We start from the raw sequence: 17630 nt of genomic DNA on the forward strand, positions 1-17630 counted from the left end.
TTCTCACCATCCCAGGAGAGGCTCCCTCCAGAGTCTGGGGCTTCTATTCTTGCGTGAATGGCGCGCTCTCTCTCTTCACATATATATATATATATATATATGTATATATATATATTCATACATATATATACACACACACATATATATATATTCATACATATATATATGCACCTAATGCTGCTTGGAGAAATAAACTGGACGGCTGTCAACGTGATATGTACCAGCCTTGGCTAACACGTAGAGATTTCAGTTTAATATATTTTTTCCATCTTAGTTTCTATAGAAGCTAGAAATATACTGTTTTTTGACTCTTAGCTGAGAAATCAAATTCTTTCGTTGACTGGGACGATGATTAAATCGAGAATCCGGGTCAAACCATAACAAATACTAATAACAGTAGTAAACTGCCACCAGCCCCAACACCGTGTGGGACCTGGAGGAATGAAGCAGAAATTATGAATGTAAACATTTATCAACATTTCCAAATGATCATTTTCATCTTACATGATAATAACTGGCTTGAAATCACCATCATCTGATGGTCTTGTTAAAGAAACAACAACTCAAACATGATTCTCTTCTAACACAACTTTTTTGTAAATCCCTTTTTAATTTTTAACTCTTGAGTTTTCATTTTCACCTATCAGATCCTTTCCCTAAAGAAATTCGAGGACAATTTAAAATTACGTCCTCTCCTGCCAGGCCCTTATTTATATATGCAAAGAAGAAACCTTCCCAGCTTCGACTGATTGGGGCACAGTCAGAAGGCTTCTGGCTGCAGCCCCCACTGGGTGGGCAGCAGCCGATTTCGAGGATGCACCACAGTCTCTGGAGAGGCCAGTCATAGCCCAGTCCTTTCCCAATGTTTTCTCCTTGGGGGAAGTGAGGGGAGAAATCGAAAAGCAAGGAAGAGATTAAGGAAGTCGTTGCCAGATTCCTAGGGGGGCCTTGCCACACACCCCCCAAGTCCTGAACCCCATCAGCCTGCATTCGCCAGTTTTACAGATCTTATAAACACCCTCTGGAAATTCAACCAAATCACATAAATAAATCGTTCTTCAGGCTCCAGAGAACTGAGCATTTTAAAGATAATTCAAGGGGTTTTACAAGCCTAACAAATACAGTTGTAAAAATGCCATTGGAAAGATATCACATTTACAAAATGAGATTGATCCACGTGCTATAAAAGTCAACTATCTCAAAGGAACACCTCAGGCAAGAGAGCGCAGCCCAGGACAGGATTTTCCTGTCCTGTTTGGGGAAGGCCAGGCCTGGGGCTGCAGTAAAAGCAATTCAGAGAATTTCTGGAGCTGGTGAGACAAACTGTTTCTGGTCCTGGAGCAACTGTGGGTGGCAGGTCCCCCAAAATGTCCCAGAAAGGGCAGGAAAGGGGACATCCCAGGACAGAGCCCATGGACAGGTGACCCAGAAGCCAAGCACATCCATCATTCCCGCGGCCTTGGGCCCGCGGAGCTGCCCTCTGTGCCCGGCTGGGCCAGGGACCCTGGGTCACCAGCACCTCTGAAATGAGGACAGAGACTCCACATCTGGATCTGTCTCATCTCTGAGCTATCAGGGTGGCAGGCAGAGGGAGAGTCTGGCGAGTTGGGCTTGGGCAAGGGGAGCAGGTCCCAGGGCTGGCTTCGGAGCTCAGTCTCACAACCACTCCTCTGTAGGTCCCTTTCTTGTTGAAACCAGTGGTTTCTGACCTCTCGGTTCCTGGGCTCAGAGGCAGCAGGAGCGGGGCTCACAGCTTGTGAGGGGTGCTTTGAGGCCAGGCAATCGCTGGCCATTGGAAGGAGGCCCCTGGAGACTCAAAGGAGACGTGTTGTATGTGGGAGTAGGGGGCCTGCGGGGTTAGAGACTAGCCTCGTCCTGGTCCTGGTCAGCTCGAGGTGAGCCTTTCTCCTTGGCGGCGAGGCCCAGGCCCTTGGTGGGAGTGGGGAAGGAGAGGAGGAGGTGATGCATCGATCCCTAAGGCGCAGGAGTGAGGAGCAGGGGTGAAGGCCTGGTTTCTCAGAGCCCTTCTCCAGCTCCGGAACCCGCACCCACGGGTAGGGGAGTGCAGGGGGAGGGGCAAACTCAGGGCCCTGCCGGGAGGGCAGGCCTGCCCGGAGCAAAGACATCCTCGTCACCGCCCCTCCCTGCGCGGGGCTGTCAGGTTTCCTGTTTGGAGAGAAAACCCAGCAAAATCCAACAACGCAAAAGGGGGGTGGTGGGGGGAGGAAAGAGCGGGCCTGGCCAGGTCTTTGCATCAACCCGGACGCGGGTGCCCCTACCCCGGCCCGAGCCGCACGCCCCTGCCCAGGCCTCGCCCGCCACCGGCTTTCGGGAAGAGAGCCGGGCCGGCTGGCTGTGCGCGCCCATTAATCTGCCGGGCGGGCGGCGGGCGGGCGGCGGGCGGGCGGGCTGGGGGCTGTTTGTAACTTTGCTGCCTCGGTCGCCGCGGTCCCCGGGGAGCGGGCTCCGGCGCTCGCTCCCATTGGCCGCCGCCGCGTCAGCTGGTGCGATTTGCTGCTGTCGCTTTTGGCGTTCGGCCATCCAGAAACAAACCAGTTCGATGACTACTAATAGTTATAGCCAGATGTACTAATACACAACAAATCACAGTCCTGCAGAGGGGCGCGCAAATGAGTTCCTATTTTGTGAATCCCACTTTCCCCGGGAGCCTGCCCAGCGGCCAGGACTCCTTCTTGGGCCAGCTGCCCCTCTACCCGGCCGGCTATGACGCGCTGAGGCCCTTCCCGGCCTCGTACGGGGCGTCGAGCCTCCCGGACAAGACGTACACCTCACCTTGTTTCTACCAACAGTCCAACTCGGTCCTGGCCTGCAACCGGGCGTCCTACGAGTACGGGGCCTCATGTTTCTATTCTGATAAGGACCTCAGTGGTGCCTCGCCCTCGGGCAGTGGCAAGCAAAGGGGCCCCGGGGACTACCTGCACTTTTCTCCCGAGCAGCAGTACAAACCCGACAGCAACAGCGTGCCGGGCAAAGCCCTCCATGAGGAAGGCACCGACCGGAAGTACACGAGTCCTGTTTACCCCTGGATGCAGCGGATGAACTCCTGCGCGGGTAAGGTGTTTCCCTGCAGCCCCTCAAGAGAGTGGAGGGAGAGGGGGAAGGAGGCAGGGAAAGAAGGAAGGAAGGAGGAGACAGAGAGAGTAGAAAGAGGAAATAGAAAGAAAGGAGGAAAGAATGAACAAAGTTTCTTTGGGTTTTTAAAAAGAGATTTCAAAAAATAAAAAATGCAACCCATTCCCAATGGGGCAATCAGGCTGTGGCAGCATGAAGGCGGGGCACTAGTGTCCATGTAAGGTGACAACTTAGGGAGCGTGTGGGGGGCTCACTGCCATGCTATGTGAGACCCAGTGACAGGGGCAACCTGAAGAGAGAGCAAGGCTGGATGGGAGAGAGCGCCTGCCCTCACTGCACGCTGGTAACACCCTGCTCAGATCCCCAAGCCGTGATGGCCTTCTGCACCCATTCTGAGAACTCCCCTTTCCCTCCCAACCCCCTCACCTTTCTGCCCTTCAGAAACGCATCTAGATAAAGGCCCTCATTTGGCCCCTTGCAGTGTCTCCCCAAAGCCTTGGAGGGCCACATCCCCAGCCTCAGGATTTTTCCTCTCTCTCCTCCCTCCCCTCCCCCTTCCACTCAACTGTTCACTCACAGCCAACTTCTGCCTCCTTCTGAGGCCCTGCCTGTGTCTCATACACCCAGCTTTGGGGGAGCCCCCCACCCATGGGTTCCTTTGGCACTAGAACAGATAGCCCATCACAGTCCTTCATTCCAGAAACCCCAGGTGGCCCATAGCTCCATCTCTTTGCTCCTGGTTTCCAAAAAATCTACAGGGAATCCTTGGAGAAGGACAGAGGCTAGTGCGGATTTTTCAACTTACAGTCTTTTGCTTTAAAATCCACTTGTGTTTTCAAGAGCTCTGCGTTTCTCAGAAGGGCCAGACAATTGGAAGGCATTTGCAAAGATTTGAGAGGGCTCACCATTTAAATTTTTTTAAAAAAGCATATTGTGTCCTGACATGGCTGGCCACAGTAACATCTTCACAGAGGTCCGTGTGTGAATTCGGAGCGTCTACCCTACCCACAGGGTTCCATACCCACCATTCCCAGACACACACACTCTACTCCCACAAAACAGGCTTAGGTACCCCGATCTAAGAATGCTGTTCTATTCTTTTGCTTGTAATTTTTTTACAGAGCAGATTTTTCAAAAACAATAATTTCCCACCCCAAGTCGTTTTAGGTGGAACACATCTCGCTTAATATGAAATAATCTTCTCCCATCCAGCCCGCTTTCGGCCCCAGACATTGTGGGAGAGACGGGTGGTTTTCAGCCCCGAGACCGGGGCGTGGGGCGCGGGGCTGACTGGTCTGGCTGCCCGGATCCTGGCTTACCGGCGCCCGGCCATTTCTGACCGCAGGTGCTGTGTACGGGAGTCACGGGCGCCGAGGCCGCCAGACCTACACGCGCTACCAGACGCTGGAGCTGGAGAAGGAGTTCCACTTCAACCGCTACCTGACGCGGCGCCGCCGCATCGAGATCGCCAACGCGCTCTGCCTCACCGAGCGCCAGATCAAGATCTGGTTCCAGAACCGCCGCATGAAGTGGAAAAAGGAAAATAAACTCATCAATTCCACACAACCCAGCGGGGAGGACGCTGAGGCAAAAGCGGGCGAGTAGACGCCTGGGCAGGGACCAGGCCCGCGCCGCAACCTCCCTCGGCTTTGCCCCCTTGCCTTCGCCTACTCCCCAACTTTTCTTCCCGCCTGCTCCCATCCGGGGGGCTTTCGCAGCTTCAGGGGAGCCCGGCGCTTTGCAAACGTCTGAGCATTTATTTCTTACAAGAAAAAAAAAAAAAAAAAACACCTCACACACAGCCAATCCCAGCGGTAGAGCGAGGCGCACTGCACACGCAATCCCGCTCTCCAAGCCTGCCCAAGCCCGCTCCGGGTCTCAGGGCGCGCCCCAATCGGTTCCCGGCTCTTGTGTTAGCGCCTCTGCACGCCCCTGAGCTCGGGTCCCGGGGTTGCTGGAGAGGAAAGAACCCGGTGCCGAGCCCCCTTTGGTGTCTGGGCGTTTCCGCCTCGGTTCCTCGCCACCAAGTCCCGGAGGGCATCACCAAATCAACTCCGGCCACTGGGAAGAGGGAGCCTAAAGTCTGGGGCCCCAGCTCTGCCGAGGCCTCCCAGGCCGCCCCCAGAAAGGAAGAAGCGCGAGGAACAAAGGGGGCCCGAGAGAGCCTTGTCTCTCGGCCCAGCGCGCAACCGTCCTTGGAAGAGAAGCAGCCTCAGCCCAGCCGAGCCAACCTGGGCGCGGGTGGAATCTTGCAGCCCTGGGAATGACTGGGCTCCCCGAGCTCCGGATTCCGGCTCCCCGCCTCCAACAGGGCCGGCGCTACCACCACAACAGCTCTCAGGACCTAAGGATGCAGCCCAGGGCTATGGGAGCAGCAAGAGTCCTGATTTCCAAATGTGCCAGGGGCGCCTGAGATGCCTGACCTCTCCAGCGGGGACACCTCCCCCCACACCCAACTTTAAGCTATATTTGTGATTTACTTTCGTCTTTCAGAACCCAGGAAGATAACTACGGAGGTACTAGGCACTGCCACAAAATGCTTTCATTAGCGTCCTCATTTTACTTCTGGAGGTCTAAGCAAGACCCTAATAACTCGGCCCACGAATCCCCAGGCCCAAGCAGCTTCTGTGGCTGCGGGGAGCCTGGGCCCACTCGCTGGGTTCACCGAGAACCCTCCGACTTGGGGCCCGGTTGGCTCGAGGAAAGTGACCCGGTGGTGAAGACTCTCCAGGCTGGATACTTATAGCAAATCAAATAGCAAACTAATGACACGAAAACCATATTTACACGAAAGAAAAATCGACTCCGGCTATAAAAGTGTATGGAATTTGACCTCGCCTCGGAGAAACGCTACACAAAAGCTATCTTTAATAGACGCCTGTCATTTAAGAGCGGCAGGGACACTGTCCCTCATGCGCTCACAAAAACAGAGCCGTAATTGTAGCTGCTGCTGCGGGTAGGATTTATTTCTCCAATTGGCTAAATGGCCTCCCCCCCCCTTCCCCGAAGGTGATATCTGTATTTTCAAATTTCAGAGCTGCCGGCACGACGGTCAGAACCGACCCCAACCTCGACACAAAAATAAGAGGGGCTGCACAGCAGGGAAATAAAGTTGTTGTAAATAAAATCCAAGTCACCATCTCCCCTCAGTCCTCTGCATCCTCGCCGGGCACGCGATCGGCAGCTGACGGCCTCACAATTGGTACATCCTAATGGAACTGCGAGGGAAATGCAATAATTTTGCCATAATGGGCTGTAACCTCAATTCGACCCCGGCCCTTGCAGCCCCGGGTCGGAAGCGGAGGGATGCGCCCTGCCTCCAGCGGGTGGCGCTCGAGTCCGACTGAACGACGGCGGCGAGTGGCGGGCACGCGCCTGGGGCGCGCGCGCCACTCCTCTCGCCTCCACCCGACTCCCCCATTAGTGCCCGAGTTTACCTCTAGAGGTCATCAGGCAGGATTTACGACTGGACAACAAAAGCACGTGATTCGAAGTCGTACCCCATATTTGGGTGCCTACGTAGGAGGGAACCAAGTACATGTCCCAGTCATTTCCATAATTCATCATAAATTGTGCAAGGGTGCTATAGACGCACAAACGACCGCGAGCCACAAATCAAGCACACATATCAAAAAACAAATGAGCTCTTATTTTGTAAACTCATTTTGCGGTCGCTATCCAAATGGCCCGGACTACCAGTTGCATAATTATGGAGATCATAGTTCCGTGAGCGAGCAATTCAGGGACTCGGCGAGCATGCACTCCGGCAGGTACGGCTACGGCTACAATGGCATGGATCTCAGCGTCGGCCGCTCGGGCTCCGGCCACTTTGGCTCCGCGGAGCGCGCCCGCAGCTACGCGGCCAGCGCCAGCGCGGCGCCCGCCGAGCCCAGGTACAGCCAGCCTGCCACGTCCACGCACTCGCCTCCGCCCGACCCGCTGCCCTGCTCCGCCGTGGCCCCTTCGCCCGGCAGCGACAGCCACCACGGCGGGAAAAACTCCCTGGGCAACTCCAGCGGCGCCTCGGCCAACGCCGGCAGCACCCACATCAGCAGCAGAGAGGGGGTTGGCACGGCGTCCGGAGCCGAGGAGGACGCCCCCGCCAGCAGCGAGCAGGCGAGCGCTCAGAGCGAGCCGAGCCCGGCGCCGCCCGCCCAACCCCAGATCTACCCCTGGATGCGCAAGCTGCACATAAGTCATGGTAAAGCCAGTCTTTTCCTAAATCCACGCGGCCGCGGGGGCGCGGCTCTCGGTCCTCCCCCCCCCCCACTCTCCTTTACCGCCCTCTCTCTCCCCGTCACTGTCCTGGTTTCGCCTCTCCCAGCCCTGTGGAGCCTCTCCCCGCCGTTCTCCTTCCCCTGCCTTCCTTCTTCCTCCTTCTCTTTTCTGCAGCGCCCAGCGCTCACAAATGCGGGGAAAGGGGCCGCTGGCTAGCCAAGTTTAGACGTTGAAAAGGGGGGAAAGGAAAAAAAAAACATATCCAACCCCAGCGCCTCGGAACGCGCTCATGGGTCAGGCCAGCCGAGCAGGGCGCAGAGAGGTAGAGGATGGCAGTAGGGGCCGTGAATCGGGCTTGTCAGGACTGATAATTTATGAGGAGGGCTACGCTGGGGAAACAGCGTTACTAATTAGAGTCCCCGAAAAGGGGCTTGGTGGGGGGAATAATCGAGGCGAGAGCCGGCGGGATTCTGAAGTTTGGGGGCAGGAGGGAGAGCAGGAAAGGAAAGGGAAGAAAAAGAAAGCAGGCGCCCCAAGCGTGCAGGCTGGAACAGGAGGCGGCTCGCGGGGCTGGAACTTTAAGGGAGGGTGATCTGGAGGCTACTTGGGCGCACAGAAAAGGGCCTTGCTTTGGTGGGTTTCTGGGTGGTGGGCAGCCTGTGAGGGCTGTGCCCCGCCTCAGGGCGCCAGGGGCAGGGCCAGAGGGCAAGAGAGGGGCGAGGGAAAGCCGGGGGATCGTCCGGGACGCGGCTCCAGCTTCGGATGGGCCGATTGTTCCCAGAGTCCAAATCTTATTGTTTTCTCTCTAGAAAGGAAGAGGGAAGGAAATTCGGGAGGGGCGGGCGGGCGAGTGAGGAGGGAGACTTGTTGAGCTTTTCTCCCCCGTTCAGGACCCTGGCTGGTCCAGCTGGCGGACTTTGGTAGCCAGAGGCTGAGCAGTGGGTGGCTAAACCGCTGACTTTTCTGTTGCAGACAACATAGGCGGCCCGGAAGGCAAAAGGGCCCGAACGGCCTACACGCGCTACCAGACCCTGGAGCTGGAGAAGGAGTTCCACTTCAACCGCTACCTGACCCGCCGAAGAAGGATTGAAATAGCACATGCTCTTTGCCTCTCCGAGAGACAAATTAAAATCTGGTTCCAAAACCGGAGAATGAAGTGGAAAAAAGATAATAAGCTGAAAAGCATGAGCATGGCGGCGGCGGGAGGGGCCTTCCGCCCCTGAGTATTTGAGCGTTTAAAGTACTGAGCAGTATTAGCCGGGTCCCGCGTAGTGTCAGTCCTAAGGTGACTTTCTGAAACTCCCTTGTGTTCCTTCTGTGAAGAAGCCCTGTTCTCGTTGCCCTAATTCATCTTTTAATCATGAGCCTGTTTATTGCCATTATAGCGCCTGTATAAGTAGATCTGCTTTCTCTTCATTTCTTTGTCCTGAATGGCTTTGTCTTGAAAAAAAAATAGATGTTTTAACTTATTTATATGAAGCAAGCTGTGTTACTTGAAGTAACTATGACAAAAAAAGAAAAGAGAAAAAAAACACAAAAAAGTCCCCCTTCGACCTTGTTTAGTGCCAATGTTGTGTGTTGCACTCCAGTTGTTTAACTGTGCATGTGAGTGGAAGTGTTCCTGTCTCAATAGCTCCAAGCTGTTAAAGATATTTTTATTCAAACTACCTATATTCCTTGTGTAATTAATGCTGTTGTAGAGGTGACTTGATGAGACACAACTTAACTTGTTCGATGTGTAGTGACTAGTGACTCTGTGATGAAAACTGTGACTCTGAGCGGTGTGTCCCTGCGTGCCTTTGTAGGACCCTTTGCACGAACTCTGGAAGTGGCTCTTATAAGCGCAGCTTCAGTGATGTATGTTTTTGTGAACAAAGTTACAAATATTGTCCAAGTCTGGCTGTTTAAGCAAACTGTGATCAGCTTTTTTTTTTTTTTTTTGTATTTGTTTTTAAGGAAAAAATACTGACTGGAAACAAAAAATAAACTTTCTATTGTAAGTTCTCTTGGTCTGGTTTGTGCCAAATAGCAAGTGGCTCTGTTTGCTCTTCTGTCTGTCTGTCCAGTGCTGGGAGGCAGTGAGTCTGAGGCTACCTGAGCAGTCTGCCTGTGCAAGGGGACCTCAGACCAACACCCTGACCCGTGGCCTCCCTAACTGACCCATCAGAGAGTTCAGGGCAGAAGGTGGAAAAGCTTTAGGTGGTTGCAAAGCCTGAGTCCAAGCTGCCCGTCTCTGAGGAAACCAGGTTAACTTGATGGGTACGAAAGAGAGAGGAAGAGAGAGAAAGGAGAAAAAGCCCAGGGCTTTGTTAGCGGCCCTCGGGGGCCCACACAGATGCCGCTTCTCTCCTAAGGCCATCCTAGGCCTCCACTTGCTGAAGAGGCTGCTATGTCAAGTTGTGGCCCCCAGACCCTCTGCCCTTAACCCAGCCAGGCACCCTTTCCCACTCCTCGCCCTTCTGAACCCAGTTGGCTTCTTTTGCTATAATTAATTTGCTACAAATCGAAGGTACTTACCCCATCCTAGCTCGATTGGGAAACTCCTCAGAGCAGCTAAAACGCAACTAGAGATTTGCACATTTACCGACTGCTTACACTGATGCCGTCTTTCCTTTAAAAAGTTATAAAACAGTAAACTTTATAAGCCCCAGTTCCGGCTATATGACATTTGGGTGCCAAATGAATAGGGTTTTGTCTATGAATTAGATCGTAAAATCATCCATAGCACAGACAGATCGGCTCACTGGCTATAAAACGTCACGTGGGGCCATTAAAGTAAGTTTTATGGTTTTGGGGAGTTGACATCCAACATTATATACCACATAACATATAATCTCACTGACGCTGGACTCCATTTGACTCTTTTGCAGGCTACGTGTGCCACCTGGTCATTCAAATTGTCAATTTTAGGTCCAGAAGTGTCCAGACCGCAAGTTTCTCAAAACTCTGAAAAAATGGCTCCCTCCGAGTTAAGGTAAGCTCGCCCCCTGGGCGCTTTCAAGTTTATTTGTACTCTGAAAACTTTCTTTCTGGATCTTTCTCTCTCTCTCTCTGGTTCAATAACTCTGAGGTTGCCTCGGAATTCCAAAGGGGAGAGCAAACTTTCCCTCTGCCCAAATTAGGACCGCCAAGAGCCAGCTTTCGGAGGCACCACGGTGCAGAGCGCCTGTGGCCGCGCCGCATCCCTGGGCCTAACTTTAATTGCTGCACCAGCGCGGATGTTAATGACTTCCGCTGCTCTCGCCAGCGTGCAAAAAGATGATTTTTGTGTGCGAGTAGGCCTGCATGCAGAGACCGGGCAGAGCCGCCCCCATCCCGGGGCTGGAGGGCCGGGCTCTGCTGGGTCTGCGGAGCCCTGGGTGGGGGCTGGGAGCCGGGTGGGGGGGTGGCGCCGGCTGCGGGCGCCGAGGCCGCGCTGCGCTGGGGCGCGCTGGGGAGTTTGAAAGAAAGGCCCGGGCAGGGCCGAGGCGGACGCCGGCGGGATTTCTGACGGGGCTGTGGCAATACGTCTCCGCGGGCCGGGGTCATTTGGCAGCACTGAACGAAGGTGGCGGCCTTTGGGGCCGGGTCGCAGGCTGGATCGGGAGAGCCCGAGGGTGCAGAGGCCGGCCGGGTGCGGGCGGCACCTCTAGGCTGGGCCCCTGGGTCGCCAGGCCGAGCCCAGGCCGCTGGCGCCCGCGGGACGCTGGGGACCGCGGGTCCCCACCTTGCGGGGGAGGGCTCAGCACCCCCTCCCCCGCACCAGGGACCAGGCCCTGAACCTTGTTTGCCTGCACGTTCTTTTTATTTCGGTGGGACTGTTCTCACCAGCCTGTGAGTCTGAAGCAATAAACTTTATGGCCGGATTTAACTTTAGTCTTTGAATCCCCAAGCTAAATGAAAGGCGTTACAGCGCTTTCTTTTCTTCTGCCTTGCCTTTCTTCTTCTTTCCTTTTCCTCTCCTTTTGTAGAATTTAAAATCTATGCACAGGACCCTCAAAAGGCAATTTAGGCATCTCCCTAGATAGCACTAAAGATTAATTTATTCCCCCTCAATATACAGGCAAATTCTTTCTTCCAAACTGTGCCCTAAAGTTTGGGGGGAAATCGAGGTGTCTTCAATGTCCAACTTAAAAGTCCCCAGGACCATTAGGTTGTTTTTCCACACACATCATAAAGGGTAGTTTAGGGAAGAAATAGGTCGTTTGTCAGTAGGAGATTTCCGCCTTTCTTTTGTTAGTTGCTCTTTCTGTTTGATCCCAGGAAATTTACATAATCTATGATTTCCAAAACAGTCCCCAATATTGCACCAATGGGTGAGATAGATTTTTCCTAGGTACAATTCCAGCTTGGTCTCAGCCACCCTTTCTGGCCCCAACCCTCTACATTCTTCAGTGGCAAAGCCATGACTGGGGACCCTGTGGCCTGCCCTGGGGTCTTTCTCTGAATGGGTACCCACAAGGGATCTAGCAGATTTCCCCCATCCTGTATGAAGAACTAAGCCAAATCCTCCAACTCAGAAATGAAACAAAAAATGGGATCTTCTGTCTCCAAATGCTTTTCTCCTTAGGAGCTAGCTAGGTGGTTTTCTGCAAGTGCTAACTGGTAAAGATATTTAGTAAGTCCTTAAAGTGAAAACATTTAAAGTGTAGAGTTGGAATTTCCACAAACTTTATTGTGCAGAGGCCACTTACACTCAACATAAGTCCAACAGATGTCCCCAAAGTCAGAGGTTCAGAAAGCAAAACCTGGGAAGTTTTTTGAAAAATCGAAACCCTCCCACAAGTCCCACTCCTCTTGAATAGTGGCAAGGCGAATCCCTGAGGTCGTTTTGTGTAACCTGTTAAAGTGAGCATTTCCTGAGAGCAGTTCAGCACTCAAGAAGATGTGTCTGCATCTTAGTGGCAACCAGAATATAAACTTTATTTGGGTTCTCTTTTATTATTTTAGATGTCTGTGAGAATTCTGGAGTCTTTCTTCTGCTGCTCTGAGTTTCGGATTCTTTACTGGAAAATACTGGGTTAAGGTTTTATTTTAGTTATTCATTTGGTGATCTTGATTGAGTGACTTCTTGGTGACTAAAATTAGTGGCAGAAAAAAAGAGTGATAGAGCTGCTGGCAGGTTCATTTGAGTAACATGCCTGGAAGAAGTGTCCACACCACCTCTGTGGTCACGTTCCCCTCTGGGTATGGGAATGGGCAGAAAGTTTCTTGGATTAACATCACACAACATGGGGGAATCTTTCCCAAGCATTAAAAAAATTACAGGCTATAAATATTGTCAGCTTGCTTATTTCTGTCTGTTGTAATCATCATAAAACTTTAGAGTTTAAGACGGCAGGCCAACTCACATGCGGTTAACTGACTTTAAAAAAATACAGCATCCAGTCAGACCTATGTGAGCGTTATTGGAGGAATTTTTTTCTCTCTTCCTATTTTCATAGGAAGCACAGTAAGGAGGATGGCTGGTTATGTGCACATTTTGTAGATAAGTTATTTTTTTTCTCGTGCGTTCTTTTGGGTTGCTTTTGCAGAGGAACTTACTTAGGAAAAAAAATCTCTGTCACTAAGGGTTTTATGAAGACATCTAGCCTCAGCTGGTGGCAGAAGTGTTTGTCTGTGCTCCTAGCTTTGTAAAAGGAGAAGGCATCCGAAATGTGCCAGGCCCCGTTTGTTTCTACAAGCTGAAGAGACAATATTTCCTGAACTATAAATATAATAGGAAGCTTCTGGTCACACTTACTTAGGGGTTTGTTAGGGTTTCCATGCTCTAATTTCACAACCTTATGCCAAGATTCCTTTTTTCCCCCCTGTTCTTTCCCCCCGCTTCATTGTTGGCAGCTCTGGGAGAGCAAGACAGAATTTTCTACCAGAAACGGAGTCATGTTCATTTGTTGAGATGTGAAGAGTATTATATCCAAACAACTAGTGAGGGGAGAGCAAATTACATCCTGAAAGATAGGCTATTAAAGAGGAAAACAATCCTTTTAGCTTGAAAGATGCCCTGCAAAGGCTATCCCCCACCTTCGCTCTGGAGTCTGTCTGAGGTTTGCCCATCGTGGAGAGTGCAGAACGTTGTGGGCGCCATCCCTTTGGCTTCTAAGGCAGAATTTCTTTCTAGACAATGACAAAACTATAATCGGGGCTTCCAGACAGGACTGAGGGGGTCTGCCTAGGCTCCCACCCACATAGGAGAGGGGAGCCACAGTCCTAGCCACTCTAAACCCCAGAACCGAAAGATCTGACTAGGACGGTTTTATTTGGTGTTTTTTTGCAAAGAAAGCTGCCTTTCTCCCACCAGTTCCCTTCCCCACAAACCGGTCTTTTCAATAATAATATTTGTTATGAAGGTTATTGGGTAATTATTGCGATTTTGTGAAGCAGCCCTTGCTGGAGGTGAAGTCTGTCATCGCCTAACAAATGACGCCCGTGCAGTTCACTGCCGGGTTAAGTAAATGCAGAGAAGATAAATCTGCACACCCTAGGAATCGCCAGCAGAGCACGCTTTAGTACAAGTTCACAGTCAACTCTCCTGCCTGGGCCAGCTTTCCCAACAATTAGGGCTGCGTCTTTATTTTTAAATAAAGGAAAAGTCTCCCACTTCCATTGCCTGCCTGCTTTCTCCCCCTCTTTTCTTTTCTTTCGCTTTTTACGAGGTTCCCCTCGCAAAAGCCTCCTACTCCAAATTTTCCTTGTAAACGTAATGATGAGTGATGTTATAATAATCTCATTCCTATTTAAGTGATGACAAAAGGAGGTAGGAGGCTGACTTGACAGGAAATACAGTCACAAACACACAAAAATATCCAATTCACCCTCTTACTCCAAAAGGCAGTGGCAGAAGCAGGGCATCCCTGAGCTCCTGGGGTGGGGGGCTTCCCCTTGAAAGAAGAGGCACAGCTTTGTGTATCTTTGTGGTTGTAACTGCAGGTCAAAAAGTTGAGGGTCAAAAGTTTACGTTGTGCAGCGCTCTTCGTCATCTGCCCAGACAGAGTTTGATGTCAATGTTAGAGTTGCGATCTTGACTATCAGCACAAAAGATAAAATGGCTCAGAGTGACGCGTGTATCACGGTATGGACTCCAGGTGAACCCTAGTGGTTGAATGACCTCAATTACGAAGGAAAGGATAGAAAATTCCTCTTTTCAAGACTAATACATGCTGTATTTCATCTTGAATTATCGCTCCCATTCTAAGGGAATAGCAGCAGGTAAATAGGCATAGATTATTGAAGCACCAACACCCTAGATGCTGGAGAACCAGGAGTCTGTTTGTGCGTTTGTCACAAAATAAAAAAGCTCAAAACTCATCAGTGGACCTTTAGAAATAATGTAGCAAGTTGCCAATGTTCCATCATACCTTCAAAGGAAAGAGATCGGGCAGGAAACTTCCTTTATTTGAAAACTGTGATTTTGATTGGCCAGTTTTTTTCCTTTTTAGTACCTTTAATGATCCCTAAAGTGTGTGAGAACAAGGGCAAACACAGGCACTTCTTGCAAAGTGTATCCTTTGCAATTTTCAAGGACAGAATGCTTTTTCTGAAACTGCCACCCACTAAATGCAAAGAGCTGGGAAGGGGAGAAAGGAAGTGGAAACCCTCCGGAAAGGGGCAGGATTCCTCTACCCCCTCCACCAGTGAGAAGATGCTTATTGGTACCAGGAAAATATTCCTGTTGTTGAAAGTTTTTCATTATGTTTATTGTGAACCCTACACTGAATGTAAGAGAAATGCTACAATCTATGGGTGAATAAACTGTAAAGAATACGCCATTTAAGCAGGAAGGTAGAATCCACAAATGCCAGACCTCTTCTCAAGACCACAGTGACAGACTTCTATTCTCCAGAAAATACTCTTTAAAAATACATTTGGAATGAAAGCCAAGGAGAGGGGAAGCAAGCTAAGGAGGGAGGGCGGGAGAGTAGAAAAGAAAGGGAATAGTGTGTGAGGGAAGCCTACTGGAACCATGCCTTGTGTGTGCACTGCAACTGGAGAGCTAAACAATATTTTATTTTTCATGCACCTATATTAACGTTAAGTGTTGGTACCGTTAGCATCTATTTTCTGGGGGACGTATTTTCCTTTTCTGTGTATTGATCTTCAAGTAATTCGTGTAGGGAAACAGAGAAGAGAAAGATGACATTTTTTTCTAGGTTTTTCTTTTAATTTTAGAGATAAACTAATTCAACTACTCAAAATGTAGACCCTTGCAGGGACATTTAAGATCATCCCACTATAGTCTGCTTGATTAGATTTGCTGGTGCCAGGTATGTTCAGGGGTAAGAGCAAATATTTCCCAAACACTGCCTTTGTGGAAGTAGTCAGGTTGCTTTCACTGTGCAATGTGTAAAGTTTTCACTCTGGCCAAGAGCTTGAAGCCAAATGGGGGTGTGCCAGATGAGAACAGAGGAAAAGGAACAACTGTGGTGACTGCTGTTACAGCAGCGAACACTTCACCACATCTGGGCCAGTGAAATGAAGAAAACGGAAACCCCCCCCATTAGTCACCAAGACAATTATGCGTCTCTTTGAGAAAACCCTGTTATTGTGTTATTGGTTAAAAATGCGCCACACCTTAGGAACATGTCAGCTTCAATAATCACAGACACCTCTTAGCTAGTTTTTCAACTCAAAGAAAATGTACCTGCAGAAGTTATTGCTTTTAGAGTGCTTACTTTTTTTATTTGGAGGATTTTAATCTTTAGGCCTCTCACACAATCCTGGTTAAAATTCATGTCTAATCCGGATATGAATTTCATATGCCTTATGCCTGGGTTGTGTTCATTAGTATAAACTTCTATAAGGAAATTACCCCCAAACAGTTAATTGGTCAAATGGCTGATAAAGTATTGCTTCTCTAAAATCCTATGCCGACTGTAGGTGGGGGAAGCCCTCAAATGCCACCATCAGGCATTTTGAAATTCAGTCCTTCTCCCGTGCCCTCCAGAGACGTGCTTCAGACAGCGAACAGTCAGTCTGGGGGACTCTCGCTCTAGAGAACAAAGGACAAATACAGTCAATACATTCCATAACGTTTACATTTCCTTTGCTGCCCCCGCCTTGGTTTTCCCTGAGAAGGAGTGACCTGGGCAAAGCACCCACTCTCTAAAAGACATGGTATAGACCTTTTAGAGGCGCAAAGTCCAAGGCCGAGGTGAACTTCAGGTCAGCGCGTCTAACAAATATGAAAATGTCGGCTGGTGAAGGGCGCGCCTTGTGATTTAACAAAGACTGTCAATGTGTAAGATTAATAAGAAACAAAATGCGCACGGTGTCACTGTTCGGTCACTTTGAAACTTGGGACAGGACTGCATTCAAGAGGGAAGGCTGTTCCAAATATATTCAAAATGATTCAAATCAGATTCAAACTAGGCTGCAAAACACTGCCCCCCTCTCGCCCTCCCTCTCCCTTGGACTCCCTTCACTCTCCTTCTCCATCTGGGACTCGAGGACATGATGAAAAGTTATTTCACTTAATGGGACTTTAAGAAAGCTTTTGTTGGGAATATATGTTATCCCTGCACGTGGAAATGAGCAAATGTGCTTACCAGTTTCCCAAGAAAAGGATAACGCTTTCACCCTGCTTGGGACTGGAGCCAGTTGGCGTGCGAAGATTAGCACACTCCCTCCCTGCTCGATTTCAGGGCATCCCATCTTTTTTCGGACAAGGCGCTGCTGGTAAACCTCAGTTTATTTATTTATTGAGTTAGTTTCTTCCTGGCTTTACTTTGGTGTCTTGGATTGCATATGAAGGCAAGAGTTTTCTTTGTTTTGCTTTTCCAAAGATTATTTGATTCAATGGAATGATGCTATGGCTTGCGAAGAGAGATTGTGGAAGGATCAGAAAAGGTACTGAGATTGTTTATTACAGCCATAAATCTTGCAGTAAAATGTCAAAATGTCGGTGTGTGAGATAACACTTGGTGGTCCTGGCTTCATTTGTGTTTATGATACGAACCACAAAGACAAGTTACAGGCCTTGGGGGGATTCTGTGTAAGCCCATCTTCCTAAAGTAATAGAACCACATGAAACACAGGCGCAGTTAACTCGTTTAGGTTAACCATATACAAAACAGTGCCCGAGCCTCGTTAATACTTTAAAATAGAAACTCGGTAGACGGTTCTGAGGCTAAACAACATGAATTTTGTGTTTTAGTGTCTGTAAATAATATTGAACAGACATGGTTAAGACCTTAGTCTGATGACACGAGGAGGGAGGCAAAATTTCCTTGTCATGTTTTTTCTTCCCAGAAGCTTAGAGAGCCCAGTTTTGCTAATTACTTTATGTATGTACATATTATTCATGTTATGTAGTACACATATGTATATACTATTTTTTCTTG

The 17630-nt window shown here is 50.1% G+C and overlaps 2 protein-coding genes across 2 annotated transcripts; both read left to right on the forward strand.

The window, feature by feature from the left end:
• Positions 1 to 2630: 2630 nt before the first annotated feature.
• HOXA6 (homeobox A6) lies at positions 2631 to 4698 on the forward strand (the record flags this gene model as incomplete). Its single annotated transcript, XM_082662034.1, has 2 exons — positions 2631 to 3072; positions 4439 to 4698. 2 exons carry the CDS (start codon positions 2631 to 2633, stop codon positions 4696 to 4698), a joined length of 702 nt encoding a protein of 233 aa, XP_082518160.1.
• A 2034-nt stretch (positions 4699 to 6732) lies between these two features.
• HOXA5 (homeobox A5) lies at positions 6733 to 9306 on the forward strand (the record flags this gene model as incomplete). Its single annotated transcript, XM_082662225.1, has 2 exons — positions 6733 to 7294; positions 8284 to 9306. 2 exons carry the CDS (start codon positions 6733 to 6735, stop codon positions 8532 to 8534), a joined length of 813 nt encoding a protein of 270 aa, XP_082518351.1. The 3' UTR covers positions 8535 to 9306.
• Between the last annotated feature and the right edge of the window lie 8324 nt (positions 9307 to 17630).

Source organism: Grampus griseus, assembly GCF_964374135.1.
Source record: "Grampus griseus genome assembly, chromosome: 9".
Taxonomy (NCBI): domain Eukaryota; kingdom Metazoa; phylum Chordata; class Mammalia; order Artiodactyla; family Delphinidae; genus Grampus; species Grampus griseus.